Source organism: Neovison vison, chromosome 4, assembly GCF_020171115.1.
Source record: "Neovison vison isolate M4711 chromosome 4, ASM_NN_V1, whole genome shotgun sequence".
Taxonomy (NCBI): domain Eukaryota; kingdom Metazoa; phylum Chordata; class Mammalia; order Carnivora; family Mustelidae; genus Neogale; species Neogale vison.
In genome coordinates this window covers 146,654,750-146,671,546 of record NC_058094.1, presented here as the reverse complement: position 1 = coordinate 146,671,546, position 16,797 = coordinate 146,654,750, and the positions used below count along the sequence as shown (strand labels likewise).

The window sequence follows — 16,797 nt, the reverse complement described above, 5'->3', positions numbered from 1 at the left end:
CTCTTTGTCATCCTGGCATTAATTATTAATAGGTTCCCTTTTACTCTCTAGTTCGTCCTCAGTTGAATGATGAATTATATGGTTTCCCTTTATTATTTAATCTATTAAAGAAATAACATCATTCCTGTCCCAGAAAAGCATATATCTAAGTGTACAGAACATGAATAAAAATTTTCACACCGACTCTGATAAACAATTTCCTTCAAGCTAATTTATTTGGTTAACTGACTTTTTGCCCATACATGCCTTATTCCTAATTTGAAGTATAGACATATGGGGTGGCTTGTCTCTGTAGCTAGATTCCCAGCAAACTCCCTCCATACTCAGAAAATTGTGTATATGCAGAAATCTAGAGCGTGGCAAACTAAGTACCAAAAATAGGCAGCAAGGCTTCACTCATCTAAGGATTATGCCATGGAGTTCTCGTTCTTCTCACAGATAGTAAATCCGATTCAACATCGCAATAATCACAGGCCCCAAAGGGAGGTGATTTTGTCAGACTTCCAGACCCTAGTAAGGATTCTACTTACATAACTTCAGAACAATGGCTGTCGTGACTCCTCCTCTGATGCCAAGCAAGGCAATAAAAGTACTTCCCAAAGACAATGGAATCACTTTGGAATCCTCAAAATAAAGTTCTGATCATGCTAAAGAACTTGGTGATCTAGCAATGAGGGCTCTGTCCTGTTGCTTCACTTTGCTTTAAACCAGACTTACCGTAAAGATTTGTCTCCTCACCCTCGGTTCATGGGGCTATTTCTCGAGCATACTCCCCACTGCAGCGTCAGAAGCCTGAGCAACAAGCAGATGAAAACAGGAAGAAATAAGAGAAGAAAAATCCGTATTCTCTGAAACCCTTCCCTCATGATTCCGTCCCTTGGTGTGAACCCAAGTTGAATTATGACTGAAGTTGTCCACCCTTTTTTCTCTTCGTGTTGAACCTTGCTGATTATAAATAAACAATTTATGAGGTACAACATGTCTGTGCTCCCTTGCAGTAAGACATCACTCAAATGTAGCATCGTAAAAGTGTCAGGGATCCGTATGGTGTAATGTGCCTTATGGTAGAACCTCTTTAGAACACAGATTCCTCTGGAATTTCTTCAGAAAGCTCACAGGATCATTTTTTTCTTTCCAGAAATGAGGAAGAGGTAACCCGTATCAAGCACTGAGTATCGCCACAAAGGTAGCAATCAGTGGTAACCACCGGCCAGCTAGAGCATAATGGAGGAGCAAAGTGGTTTTTAGTACTATACTTGAAAGGAAATTATACCTCGTAACCAATCAAAAGCAAACAGCTGTGTTTCTCACATCTATGGCTTTTATCTGAAGATTTTGTTGCTCATTGCTCATTGGGAAATTCTTTCCTTGTTCAGTATGATAATGCATGTTTAACTGACGGCTAATCACCGATGTGTGGTTGTAGTTCTAAAGTAACGGTTTTTCTGCGGCTTTTTCCATGTCATCGGTGAGCAAGGGCTGTCGTTGGCATTGTCTCTCCTCCTTACAGGAGAGCCACTTGGAAAGATGGGGGTAGTGTAAAAATATGATCCGCCTGGGCGCAGGACTTGAGACTCTAAATGGAAACTGACGGCAGGATCCGCATCACACAGGGTGATACACAACTTCCAGAGCTCAGAAGCCTTTTGCAAGTGTTTCGACCTCAGTCTTTCAGGCTCCCGTCTCTGTTGCCAATGTGATCAAACATCTGATACAGTCCAGCTGGAAATGTCAATAGGTTTCAGAAAGGTTCTGAGGCATCACGGGTACAATAGCCATAGGCAGCCCGTCAGCGATCGTGAAAGGCCACTTTGCCTTCCCAGAGAACCTCTGCACACCTGAGTGCTGCTCGACCAAGCCCTGGCCTCAGTGGCTTTAATATTCTTAACAAACGTTCTCTGGTGCATTCTCTTATTTTAGTGAAATATTAAAAGGAGATGATACTTAATGTTAAGACACTTTTGTCAATGACTTTAGCATTAGAATCGCGAAAGATTAGGGAAAACTTTAATAACGTTATCATTTAAAATGTCCTCCACGATACTATGAAGGTTAATTTCCAGTGCTTTTTTTCCCATGGGAAAACCATTATTGCTGGCCTTCGTGTAATCTATGATCTGCTTTAATCTGCGGGGAAATAAATGCCTTTCAGCTGGAGTTCTGGTATAGCACATTATACGTCACTTTGCAGTTAAAATATATTGATCAAGGGAATCGGTCATTTCAGTGAAGCTAAAATATATTGATCAAGGGGATCGGTCATTTCAGTGTTTGCCATTTTTAATATGTGCGTTTTAATTGCGAAATCTAATCTCAAAAATAGTACTCTGGGGGAGATTGTAAACAATTATGCTAATATTTATATTTCTAAGAGGTCTCTTTTAATAAAGAAAGTTACCATGACATGAATTAAGAAATAAAACTAGTGAAATAAATAGGTTGGGGACACATTTTTCCCATGTATTTTAGAAATGAGATCCAATCTTATGCCTTATACCTTAATTTCATTCAATAGTTTACAACTTCATGCTCCTGGAATCAGACAGAGGATGGTGGCGGGGGAGGGGACTTGGGGGGAACAGGGGAGGATGTGGGAAGTAAACTCTAAAATCAGTCCTTGACTATAAGTTCTTTAGTACGTCAAAGAATTTTGTTGGTAGCACAAGTCAACAATGCAACCCAAAGTACGTTCATGAATAAATATGAGACCATGAGGGCTGCAGTAAACCGAATGTAATTGCTGGATGGCAAGCAGGTCCTAGTGAGATTATGATAATATAAAATGTCAGTTTTTATGGCTAATGGAAGTCGTTAGAAGGTAGGAGCCTTCTATCTAATACATCTCTATCTTTCTGATGAAAGGATATTTCTCCATTTATAATCCTACACAGTCACACTATACATGGGGGATTTTTAAGAAATAACAATTCTGGAGAACTAATTTCCCTTTACTGCAAAAACAGATTACCTGCAAGGATGACCATTCCTCAAGGAGAGAGGGTGCAGGGTGCTATGCAGGGTATGGTCAGAAACACCTGTCAAACCCAGAAGGCCAGAGACACTCTGCCTCATCATCACCCTCAAAAAGATTTTATTTCATTTTTGCTTTTGAAGAGTGGAGAACTCTTTATATGAAACAAAGTTCAATAAGAAAGCAATCAGAATTTGGTCTTATTTTAATTTTTATTAATGTAATAAAATACACATTTTTATAGTGCCTCATATATCTATCATAGTCTGTACACAGGATTTTATGTTCATGTCCACCAATTTTTGTTATATGTAGCAGAGATCACATCAAAATCCTCATGAAGGATCTGTATTGCTAACAGTAAACCAGCATAACTCATACTTCTAAATCACTTCAACTCTCCAAGTAATTGGAAGTAGCAAAGTATGTGGACTGATGGACACAAGTCAACACACTCATTGATTGAATTTTCCACTTTTCATCTCAGTAGTCGATGACACGATCTCTTAACCTGATTTTAAAGACCTCTATTTATTTTGAGCATAGCTCACCTTCTGGATTGACTTTACTTCTCAATAAGCATTATTTTTTAAGATTTTATTTATTTATTTGACAGACAGAGATCACAAGTAGGCAGAGAGGCAGGCAGAGAGAGAGGAGGAAGCAGGCTCCCCGCTGAGCAGAGCCTAATGTGGGGCTCGATCCCAGGACCCTGGGATCATGACCTGAGCCGAAAGCAGAGGCCTTAACCCACTGAGCCACCCAGGCACCCCCTCAATAAACATTTTTATAATGAGAACTGAAGCTTAATTTTTGAAAAGGAGGATCTTTTTTTTTTTTCTCATTCTGATCTAAAAGGATTCGGATTTTTCTATTTTGCTTGCATATAAAAGAAATACATTTACAGACCTGTGAATATACATAAAACAGGGTGTTTCCTGTCCACTGACATCCATGGAATTTTAGACAAACAAAATCATTAAACTGGAGCACCAAAGGTTGGGGGTGAGTTATAAGAGCAACAACAAAAAAAGTTAAAGATGAATTTTAAAATGCTGTAAATGAATTTCAATTTTAATTCCCCATTTTCCCATCCAGAACAAGTGCCACCAAGGACCAGTTTTCGAATGGATTCCTCTGGCAAGTATTCTTCAGAACCCACAGTCCTGTGAATGAAACGTCTTCCATTCTGTGTAACAAATCATTCTTCGAGTAGTATCAACTTATTAGCATATAATCACTGTGCTAATTTGATTCACCCACATACACACGTATTTCAGATAGAAAGCAAGTCTCATCAAGTTGGGTCTACTTGGCTGCCAAGAAAACAACCAAAAGAGAAGGGGGAACAGTCATTCTCGTTAATTACTTTCATAAACTTTCTTTAGTAAAAGATTAGGCTAAAAAACCAGATGCCAATGAAAGCAACCACACTGAGTAGGTCCATGATGCCTGATATAGTAGCTTCTGGCCACATGTAAGCTAGTTGGCAGTGGAAATGATGGCTACTCTGAACTTAGATTGTCTTAAGATGTATGTAAAGTCCCTACTGGATTTCCCAGACTTCATACAAAAAAGAAATAGAAATGTATAATAGCTCACTAGTTTTTTTATATTGATGAATCTTAAATAACATTTTGGATATACCAGCTTAAAATCCATTATTCAAGTTGATTGGACTTATTTCTTTTTGCTTTTTAAAATGGGCTGCTGCAAAATTTTAAATTACTTATGTAGCTTACATTTTATTTATACTGGACCCTGCTGGACTAGATAAATAGAAATAAGCTAGAGTATCTCAAGAGATTTGCAATTTAGATGTTTCCAAAGAACTTACTAGAAATTTTGCTGATGTGGGATGAAATGACTTTTACATTAACTAAATACCTATGTCAGATTAATTGTTTTAAACCACGCCTCTTACAAAATGCAACATTTCAGTGGTATTTTAAGTTCTAATAGAGTATCATAGTTCAAAAGCTTTCAGTAAGAATCAGTTAATTTACTTAAAAGGAAAAACATTTTTTTTTTTTTGATCTAACAGTTCTGAAAATACCAACTTTGGTTTAGGCTAAAATATTTAATGTCATTACAAAGATGAAAGAGGAAAAGGAAGATTCAGATTTTTTTTTTTACTTTTAGAAAGTGCTTTGAACATCTGCTTAGAACACTGGACTGAAAGCCAGAACACTGAAACAATTGCAGAAAAGCATGTTTCATAATAATAGTACTATTTCAGGTCTGTGGGCTCACAGCACACATCTCTAGAGTGTTTCCATGATGACAGCTCATTATCCATCTCAGCATGTTCTAACACCCCTTGGAGAATATATGTGCTTGAGATCATTTCATTCTGTAAGTTTCCATGTCATTTTTTTTGGATATGTAGAAAATATGGAAGATATTGCTTAGCATTTTGTCCTCCAGTAACGTATAAAGTATTTGTTTAGCTTGGTCTGAAAATTTTTAAGCTATGACTATTCTTATACATTGAGTGTAAAACCCTTATAATTTTAAAAGAATATCTTATGCCCAGAAGGAAAATGAGATCTAGTAACTATAGTTGCAAAATGAAAGTAGGATTTAATTTGAGATTCTAAATCTCTATTTATTGGCCACAGCAAGCCCATTTTTTGAAAATCGCAGCTTCTGAATATACTTTATTTAAAAACAAAAGAAGCAAGAGAAAACTCGCCTAAGAGCATAGATTACCTTGATATATCTGCACAATACTTTTGCATTTCAAAAAATATACATTAGTTAAAAGAGAAAAGTTATGATAATGGATTGCATATGTTATACCACTATGTAGTCCAGATTTTCAGGAAAAGAACCAGTCCAAATGTTTGATTAAATGTCCACACAGGTATCAAAATATTCTGGAAAATCATCACTACATCCAAAATAAGTAGATCTCCCATACTTCTCACATTTATAAAATGTCCTTTATCAAATTATGTGTCATGATTTTTTACTCAAATATATTTATCATAATTATAAGGTATCTGTTAACTTTAGCTGCCTATGATGCTTAGGTACAGAGGCAAAATTGTTAGTAGGAAGTCCTAAACCATGTAATTATGAAGAGAAGTGATAAGTCCACCATAGAATAATGCTGTGGTTTATCAGAGCATTGGGGATTGGGGAATATCTTAAAGCAATTGAAGTCAAGAAACATTTATTTAGCAACTTCTACAGGCTGTGCATAATGGAATACTGTAGAAGAAAGATAATTACGCCATCCTCAAGGAAGAATGCTAGTGAGAAACAATGCATCTGTAGCCAGGACTTTTGAATGGACACCTTCACCCAAAGCCAAAAAAGCCAGGATGCAGAGTATCACAGAAACCAAGAGCAAAAATCACTTTGAGGAGAACTTCCCTTGCTTAGAAACAGAAGATATCAGGGGTCATAAAGGGTGTGTCAACAATGTCAAATGAGGCACAGAAATCAATCAGAATGCGGAAAGGGAAAATGACTATTTGATGTGGTTATTAGGATGCAATCAGTGACCTGAAAGGGGGTCACTTTCAGAAATGCTGACCCAGCAGAAGCCAGACTGGCAAGAGTTAAGTCACAGATGAGAGACTGAGGATGGGGAAACGAAGGCCCTACTCATCCAAGACAGAAATGGGGAGTACGAGGGCATATTCGGTACGGGGGAATCTGAGTTTATTTGAAGACTAAGGGAGAAAACCATAGAGAGTGGGATTTGGCTTCTATATAGCTAAAATGTGTCTGGCCACATTCATATTAACAAAGGTATAAAGGGAAAAAAGTAAAGAGAAGGTGTTCTTTTAAAGCAAAAATATATTAGTTACCTGTCTAATAATACTAGATTCAAGGAATAGAAACCATTTAATTCCTACTTAACTCATTCTGTATCTGGAGTGCACTGAAAGTTCAGAAACCAGGGGCATATTTAATAACCACCTTTGATTCCTGATTCTTTCCTCAATCTCTTTCCTAGATCTCTTTATGAGGAAAAGCCAAATAACTAATGCTCTTTCCAGCAGGAAAAATTGAATGAATTCATTCTCTGTGCCAAACTGATAATAAGCCCATGGTACTTACATTTTAATTAAAACATGAAAAGGGATTCAAGTACCAAAATTTAATTGACATGTTTGCGGCATCCCTTGTGCCAAATTAATCCATAAATGCTGTTCTTTGCATTTCTGAAGCTTGAATCCATTCATAAAATTAATCAGTTGTGTTCAGTTACTCACCCTTTTCCCTAAAACTGTGCACAAAGTCATGTCTTTCCAAATCTAGACCAAGGATACATACAACATGTGAAGCTTCTGGCATCTTAGTACAAAACAAGAAGCACCTTTTGAAATTCTGCTTTTCTTTCTTATGAGGGAGGTTGTCCTTATACCTGGATGTGGCCACCATTTGCTCCTTTTAGCACTACTGGTTTTTTCAATATTAGTGGGAGCCCAGCATAAATGAGAACTTACAAATTCCATTCTGGTAATTTGCCACAGTGCTCATGGAAAGTCTCATCTGGGACAGATGTCTTAAGATTATTTAATTCATAATGCCTGAGGATCCTGTGGCCCAACTTCTAAGGCAGAAGCAGCAGTGGTCAGGAATGGCCATTGAAACAAAAATCCAGAGTGTTCTGCCTCTCCTTAGTCCAAGCAATGCCTGAGAATATCCCTGACAGTTCTCTGAAAAACGTTGAGGGAAAAGAAGGTAAACAAAGAATGTGGAAAGAGAATAAACAAGAATGCAGAAAACGACAACAACAAAAAAGGATGTCGGTGGGGGCCCAGTTGGGTGATGTCCAAAGTGATTCAGGTTCCACTCGTGTTCACCAGACTCCTTCATCAAACAACCTTCCAGGTGCATGGTTAGCGAGTCAACAGGAGAGAGAGGTGGTGATTGTTAAATTCTGTCACAGTGTGGTGAAGAGCTGGCCCTTAGATTTCTTTGCTCTGTGTTTGTGCATTAATGGAGGAAAAGACAAAGTATGATCTGGTAATTTTCCATGTATCATCAGTCAGGGCTTCTGGGTGGCTCAGTGGGTTAAGTGTCTGACTTCAGTTTGGGTCATGATCTCAGGGTCTTGGGATTGAGCCTCACGGGTCAGACTCCCTGCTCAGTGGGGAATCTGCCCCTCCCCCAACCCCCAGCTTGTGCTCGCTCTCTCTCTCTCTCTCTCTCTTCCTCTCAAATAAATAAAATCTTTAAGAAAAATAGAAAGAAAAACAAATGTGTCATGAAGCCAGAAGAGCAGCTAAAGGAAAGTATCAGAAACATCATAATCTTATGAGAGCTAACAAAGCGGGGAGTAATATGTCTCAGCTTTGTTCATATAATTTTGGTCATTTTTTAAAAAGATTTTATTTATTTGACAGAGAGAGAAACACAGAGAGAGCACAAGCAGGGGGAGTGGCAGGCAGAGGGAGAAGCAGACTCTCCCCTGAGCAGGGAGCCTGATGCAGGACTTGATCCCAGGATTCTGGGATCATGACCTGAGCAGAATGCAGATGCTTAACCAACTGAGCCACCCAGGCATCCCAATTTTAGTTACTTTTTAAAACAACTCAAAAGTTTGGGGAAGGTAGGGGGAGAAACCAAAGAAAAATCATTCTTCTGAAAGTTCTTATTTTCCCTAAAAAAAGAAAGAAAGAAAAGTACTACTGCCTTAAGGCACAATCTATCATTTAAATTTTTTTCCAGTTGACTATGTCTCTAAAGTTTCCATGCCCTAAAGCCTCTGAGTCTCTGTTCAAAATTATCAAGGAAATTTTTAAAAGTCATGTGTGCTGCTAGCATCCTTCTCTAATAGTTCTCTCTTTGCCTCTCTCAACTTGTTCATGTACCACGTAGCTAGCCATCTCTGCCTAGAAGAATGGAGGGTGAATATGGCATGGTTGGCACCCATCACCCTGCATTTGAAATCAGAGTGGCCAGACCATTGCCAGGAGATCGTAATGTCACTGAACTGCACAAAATGAACAGGGGGATGAGGACAAATGCCCCACTCACATCTTTTCCTCAAAGTTAAATAAAATTAACCAACCAAGTTCTGTATTCTTTCTATTAAAAATGAGAGTCCTGAGTCATTCATTAAGGAAATGCTTTCCAATTTCTCGGGAATTGCAGCATTTTCTGACACAAGACAAACCCCTTTTTACTTTGGCACATTTCAAAATTCTGTTACTGAGATTCTCATAATTTCAGCATTCTGTTAGGGCAAAGTTTTATTTAGCAAATAAAATGGATTGCAAAGTAAACTTTTAGAGTTCCCCCATGTAATATGGATTGATGCTGAAGCCATTGGAAGAACAGTTTCCCACTTGCCTTACTCACCAGTGATGCAAAAATGAGAATATTTATAGGAGTAGATGGAAAGTTCTGGTTATACATATGCTCGTGCTATCATTTTAAGTGTCAGAAATATATTCTCTCTTTGTATTTTTTATGGTCTCTATGTATTTTATATATGGCCTAGAGTCCTCTAAGCTTCAAGTAACCTTAAGAAGAGATTGCTGTGAGCAGTAGAATCATAAACAACTTCTATAGATTTGTAAGTGCTTGGGCATTATCTGTCATCTTCCCATCTCCCCTTGCCTTTCTGCCTCCCCCAGGAGGAGTACCTGTGATTGCTATGATTTTATAGGGCTGTTGTATCTTCCTGGAGTTCCAGAGCCCCAAAGGACCACACACTCCCAATGTGTGATTTCGTACATGATTTTATAGACCCCAGGAAGGAGCGGAGTTCAAAAGCCAATTGTGACTCATAGAGTACAGGGCAAAGTTTTCATCTTCCTTTTACCACCCAACCGAATTCTTCCAAGTTCTCATCTTTCAAATATGAATGGTAATACAATTTATAAAGAATGACTAATGAATGTGGAAATCCAGTTGGTTAGTCTTCTCTGAGTTCTCTACTAGTCATTGAATGGAAAGGTCTTTGGTTATATGTGCATGCGCTCATGAAAGGCCATGAATGGTTATGGATTCTTACACATTATATACATATATGCAAGTGTACTTTTGTGCTTGACTAGTTTTATTTTGTCTTTTGAGAACAGTAACACATCATCAGCTTATGCCTATATTTCAGAAATGAATGCGTTGTCTTCTGTATATCACTGGGAATGCACAGCCCATACTGGAGGGCTCCATGGTGAACTCAGTGTCATTGTGCCTTCTTTACCGGATCACTTCAGCAGCCCATTTACTGTAGAGCCAGGGAAGGATTTATCTGCCCAACACTCACTGAGTCTCTCCAAGTAGGACTACTACTATGTATCCAAATGGCTCAGACGCATCTTCCTGTCCCACTGAGGATCATTCTCTGAAATCCCATCTCAATTTCCAAAACCATCCTGTGTAAGCAATTTAATATTGCTTCTATAAATTCTAATGCCTCCTCTAAACCAGGAAGGCTTAGGATCACTAAATACTTCTTAAGCAAAGGATGACATTCATCAATATTTCCCAAAGTTGCTAACATTCAGTGGCATCCCAACAATGACCACGAAAGTATGCACGAGTCAGGATGGAGACTTTACCCCTGTAAGAAGGATTCAAAGGTCCAAGGGTAATGGGTAAGCAAAAATCACATTCACCTTCAAAAGTCAAAAGAGGTCTTAGACTTTTCATGTATTTATTCTAGGATTGAAAAAACTGGCATCCGGGAGTCTCCCAGCTTATTTTTTAACTACATTTCTGTTCTTTCAGCTAACTGCAAGAAAGCATTCTTCTTCCAGTTTATTTTAAATACGCTAGTAAGCTCAGTAGTGACTTCCACATTGTAAAAGTTTTAGGGAGGTAAGCATTCATTTATGCCAGGCAAATTTCTACCCCTAAGTTATGAAAAACCTAAAGGAGTTAGTCTGAAAACAAAAACTTCACTCAAACTCCCAATATAGAAAAGTTCCAATTCTATTTTTTTCTAATTTTTACAATTCTAAAAAAGACAAATTCATTGGGCATAAATTTGTATCTCCCTCCTGCCCCCCCCAACATACACGAAATGGGATGCATGAAGACATAAAGAGATATTTATAAATTCCTAGGCAGTTCTCTACCAGGTAGTTCCAGGATGTCATCTTTTCTTTCATACTTCTGCAACAATAGTTCTAGTCAGAGTAAACATCCTCAAAGTGACAGCCAATCTTCTTGAGAGCAATCTGAATGCTTTCAGGAAAATAAGGTATTACAGAGACATTGTGGGTTTTTTGGGGGTTTTTTTGTTTTGTTTTGTTTTTTTTAGTCAGGAAATTTGTATGCTATTTCTGCCTATGGTGATACCCTAGTGATGCCCTTATTTGATCACTGTTAGTCCAGAGACTACCTAATTTTGGAACTTTTTTGTTATTATTTTTTTTTAATCCTCTCTGCTCTCCACCAACTCTAACAGCACTCTCATTAATCACATCCACAAAATTAATTTATCATTGGTGTGTTCGGTTTCTCAGGGAGCGGGGAAAAGACAGGATTCATTACTCAATAGGCTCTCCTTTATGCCAGGTCCAGATTATAAGGAGCTGGATGTTCACCTTCGCAGGATGGAGTCTGGATTTGGCTTCAGAATCCTCGGGGGAGATGAGCCTGGGCAGCCTGTAAGTCGAAACCTCTTTATTTCCACATTGTGGGCTATAGACCGCTCTCACTATTCACTCTCAACCCAAAAGAAAGTCTCTCAGGGCTCAAAAAAAAAAAGTTTGAGGTTTGTGTTCTTTTCTTGCTGTTTAAGTTCTCAAAACATGTCGGTGTTTCCATGCCAACATATCATCATAAATTAATGTACATACATTAAGAGCAGACATTACTCTTTCTCAGAATGGATTGAATTCCTCTTGAATAGTTCAACTGCCTAATTGTATAGGACCCCTAGTCACTCTGGACAGTGACTCAAAGTAAAAACATGGTATGACAGAAGATACAAGCCAGGGGCGCCTGGGTGGCTCAGTCATTAAGTGTCTGCCTTCAGCTCAGGTCATGATCCTGGGGTCCTGGGACTGAGCCCCACATCAGGCTCCCTGCTTGGCGGGAAGCCTGATTCTCCCTTTCCCCTGCCCCCACTTGTGTTCCTTCTCTCGCTGTGTCTCTCTCTGAATAAATAAACAAAATCTTAAAAAAAAGAAGAAGAAGAAGATATAAGCCAAGGGGTGACTTGGACCAGCAGAATTTATGTACATTTGCAGTGAAAAGTATGAGGGAGAGAGAACACGGGGATAAACAGAAGTAAAATCAAGCTTAATGCTGCAAAATCTCAGCCAGATCCAATCAAAGGGTTTACCATGAGAAGATGCTCACAAAGCGAACGTCAGTTGGCACAATATTGAGACTTTGGGAAGGGCTCTGGAAAAATTAAACCTGTGTGTGCATGCACACACCCACCCCTCATTATACACCAGAGTCAAAGCATAAAATAATATACAGAAAACTCAGCAAAGTTAGATTTGTGAACATGTATCAAAATATCAACTATAAAATACTCACTGTAAAAGATGTGTCTTAAATGGTACCCAATGTGACTAAGTCAGGTCCATGGAAAGTTTGAATAAATGACACCCCATTCCAGCTCAGGTGCCTTAACCCCATCCCAGCTCATGCAAGGGATTTAAGCTGTAAACCTCAGTTTCCTCACCTTTAAGATGAAGAACACAGTGGTTCTCTCTCAGCGAGAGAGCTTTAAGAATTCAAGATAGCATATGCAAACCTTTTGGTATCGTGCCTGGATCCTATCAGGTGTTGAAAGCAGGTTTATCCTCATCATCTCATTTTTTGGTCAGCTGTTCCAGAAAATAAAGCTAGAACCAAAAATGAGCAGAAATCTTTAGGAGAAAAAAACTTAATCTAACAAATGAAAGGAATCTGTAAAAATGAAGACTGAAAAAAAGTGAAGTTGATTGCCTTGGTAGACAGTAAACTCCTTCCCGAGAGAAGTATTCAAGCAGAACTGATGAGAACCTGATAGGAACCCCAGAGAGGATTTTTGGCCCTTCGAGCGGAGCTGGACCGGATGATTGATGAGATCCCTTACTAGGAAAAATGTTGAGAAGCTGAGTTTAGACTCCAAAGATGAGGAAACTCCAGGAAAAAAAGCTTACTTCCTAATTTGGGGGCCTAAAATTCAATATCCATTCAACCACAATATCACTAATTCCCAAGCTACCAGAAGCATGCAAGTTCATTTACCATGGAGAGTTGTCTGGATTTCCCAGCTAGTGCTCTGGGAGGGAAGAGTGCTAAGGTAAAATATAAGGCACAAATAACTTTGGAGACTAAATTAAAGATCTCATGTCACGAGGAGAAGGAACAAATCTCAGTTATATTTCGCACCCTTTCACAGACTGGCTCCCCTCTATCTGCCACCTGATTCTGAGTTTTGTTAGATCAGAGGCATTTAAAATTCCCCCTAAACAGGGACTTCATCTTTCCCTTCTTATGCTCCATCAGTGCCCCCATAAATGACTAGTGTGTTATCTGCCAAAGAGGAAGTTAAGGTCATGGTCCTCCAGACTGCCGTGAAGTGAATATCCCTCACTTCAGACACTAGCTGCAAATTTGGGGGTCCCAAGGCCTCCTTCAGATTGGATAATTCACTAGGACAACTACTAGAACTCAGGAAAGTGCAGTACTTACTATTACAATTTTACACTGAAAGCGTACAAATTAGGACCAACCAAAAGAAAAAGAAAAAAGAATAGGCCCATAAGACAAAGTCTGGAAGGCTTCCATCATCCTGAGATAAGTTATCCCTCCCAGCATCGATGCCAACCAGGGATGCTCACCCAAGTATCGGTATCCAGAGTTTTTATTGGGGTCTTAATAAAGACCCCAATCTGTGTGAGATGAGTGACCGAGGCATTGAGGCGGTTGAGCTCAGTCTCCAGCCCCTCTCTTCCCAGAGGGTCAGGGTGATGTCACAAGGTTCAAAGGCCCAACCCTCTAATTATATGACTTGTCATTCTTACCTGGTCAGGGAGCTCCGCCCCTCAGGACTGAGTGTGGCCGTTCCACCCTGAGTCATCTCCTTTAAGATAAACTGTCAGGTACTCAGGTACCCTCCAGGAGTCTCCTCCTTAGCACACTCAGGTGTGGTACAAGGGGCTCACAGTGAATGAAGATACTCCTGTTCCAATGGTCTAGAGGATACATTTCAGGAAAGGCCAGACCACTCTTTGCACTCAGGCTCAATTCTTTATTGTATACCTATGTGTTTAAAAGACACTACATGAAAGCAATGATGGCACTGTAAGGTGATTTTCATCACCCTATGGTGGATAGTGAGACTCTTGTAAGGCATTTAAAGGTAAATTCATTAGAATCCATTATGATGCCATAATGTTTCAAACTTACCAACCTAAGCGGTCTCCACCAGAAGGAGGAGGTTCCTATTTGTTCCAGAATGTACTAACTGACATACTTTTTCCCCCTTACCAAACTGCGACCTCCTTGAAGGCAAGAAATGTGTTATGGCGGTGTTTCTATCTTCCAAGCCCAGCACAGAGCCTGGCACATTAGATATTTGCTAACTGGAATTGAAGAGAATTCTCTTCACCAAGCCCAAACTGTCACCTGAACCGCTCAGGGAAAAAAAAAAAAAAAAAGTAATAACCTAGAGTTTACTTTTCTGAGGCTTCTAGATGCTACAGGCTCTGTAGAATTTAAATGGCTTCCTCCTAGAATCAGGAATGGTGTCCTAGGAGCCCTATAATATGTTTGTTCAACCCAGTGTTTTAAAATTGTGCAACACCAATTAATTTCACATGTTTAAAATTCAGATTTACATATTCTCTTGAAAAATAAATCTAGCAACATTTGGCTTATCTTTCTCGTTGATAGCAACTGACCAGAGCTAAGGGGTGGTCCCTTTTAAAATGAACATGGCCACAGTTCCCAAGAACCCCTCGTACCTGCATTAGTCCTTTAGTCTCCTGTCTTTGAGATTCCCATCCCAGAGAACTGGACTCAAAGATGAATATTTTGTACTAAAGGACTCTTCAACCAGGGCCAGATCCTGGATTTTTATAACCCCTAAACATAATATCAGGGTCCTTCCCTTATATGATAAGGACAAATAAAATTAAACTATGACAAAAATAAAAAAGAAGTGAAGTTCTAATTCTTCCCATGATGCTTACTTCAATACAGTCTTTGAAATAGAAAATTCTTACATTGCTGGAACCCCTCTCCCCCCAGATGCATCTGCATTTCCCTTTGGGGGTAAACTAGAACCACATTCAGGAAATACAGTCTTCACCAGTCTCTCCCTCCTCCCCCAGGAGCAGGAGGGACCGTGTGACTGTCCACAGGGAAGACGTGGTCTCAGCTGGCTCAAGAAGGGAGGGGACAGGTTGAAATTTGTCATCCAAGCAGTAATATTGTGGCCCCAGTGGAGCACATATTGCTCAAAATGAAGCTCGGGTGTGTGAATGCGGTCATAGTCACCACCTGGCCTCCTAGTCAGTGCACAGACCCCCAGATTCCCAGCCCTTCTGAATACTGGCTTTGACGCTGGAGGCCCTTCTCCCCTACAGAGGGCAGGCATCCAGTATCTCTGATAAGCCTCTACAGATTATATGGGTTGTTGGTTATACCCGTTGTGTTTATTTAGATTTATTCTGTTCTATCATTTGAATGATTTAAGACACACACAGTCTGCTAGTTACAATTTGGACACTTAAGCCATTTAAGCAGAAGCCTAAATCTTCCTAAAGCAAGCAAAGGCAGAAAGTAATGCCTTGAAGACCAGAACGCTGCACCTCAGAAAGACCATGTCAGGAAGAATGAGTCTACTGGAAAGACCTCCCATGAGCCTTTCCTTCCTGCTTTCCTCCATCCAGAGATAATATATAAACAAAATGTGCTGGTCTCATTTAATTGCCGATGTGCTACAAAGAGAGAGTCTCATGAGGCGACTTGGTCCCCATCCACAGGAGGTCTCATAAATTACATCAAACAGGTTTCTGCCTCCATATATACGAAATGGTACTGATATCTCAGGGTGCGCTTTAAACATGACAACATAGCTTTCGGCAAATAATGAACAGCGGGACTCCAGCTCCAACAAAGCATATGGGCATTTTTCCTGCAAGAGGAAATACTTTTCACAGTTAAATAACAATAGAAATAGAAAGAAATGAAAAATTGCCAGAAAGGAACAAAAATGGGATTTCCAGCTGTGAGCTGAAAAGAGATGGGAAGGCATCAAGGTAGAAAGATTTAGAAAATGCTGCAATGGAGAAAAACTGTTCATAGAAAGAGGAGGTAACGATAGACACATTTCTTGGTCGGCGAGTCTGTGCAAACTTGCAGAGAAGTTTCAGAAGGCGAGAGCCTGAAATCGGCTTGCCACCCTGTTAAGTTGTCCCAGGTCATAATTATTGTAGCTCAGACCTAACAGGGTTGGACTTGCATTAGGTAGAGCCTGAAAGAATTAAAGGAATTAAAAGGCCTGCACATATGATTTTAGTTTTCCTTTTTTTGTTAGCTTTTTCCCCTGGCTGACTGGGGTACCAGCCACTTAAATGTGAATTGCTATTATTTCATAGCAAATACTCTGTTTTGTTCCGTGCCTTCCCAGCCTATGAGAAAGAGTTGTGGAGTTGTTGATTCTTTCCTTTTCTGAGAAGGCAGTTGAAAAGCTAAGGCCATGGATCCGTTGTTCCGGGAGTTTAGGGAGCAGGCGTTTTCTAGCTGTTTGGCCACAAGGTTCTTCCTTCAAAGCCAAAGCAGTAAGGACAAGATAAAGAATTTCTCCAAGAGCAATGAGCAAACTGATGAGTGGGTCTACACCGGCTTAAGAATCCAGTGAATCTAGACGGAGGTGCATGTGGCTCAGTGGCCAGTGT

The 16,797-nt window shown here is 39.6% G+C and overlaps 1 protein-coding gene across 4 annotated transcripts in view; it reads left to right on the top strand.

Annotated features, from left to right (window-relative positions):
* MAGI2 (membrane associated guanylate kinase, WW and PDZ domain containing 2) overlaps nt 1–16,797 on the top strand; it is a 1,353,147-nt gene that overhangs the window by 1,173,167 nt on the left and 163,183 nt on the right. For 2 of the 4 annotated variants that reach the window (XM_044245895.1, XM_044245896.1), the window contains exons 13-14: nt 4,070–4,111; nt 11,465–11,556. In XM_044245895.1, coding sequence (XP_044101830.1) covers nt 4,070–4,111; nt 11,465–11,556 — 134 coding nt within the window. The remainder of the gene's footprint in view (nt 1–4,069; nt 4,112–11,464; nt 11,557–16,797) is intronic. The other 2 variants (XM_044245894.1, XM_044245897.1) reach the window with 1 other exon arrangement.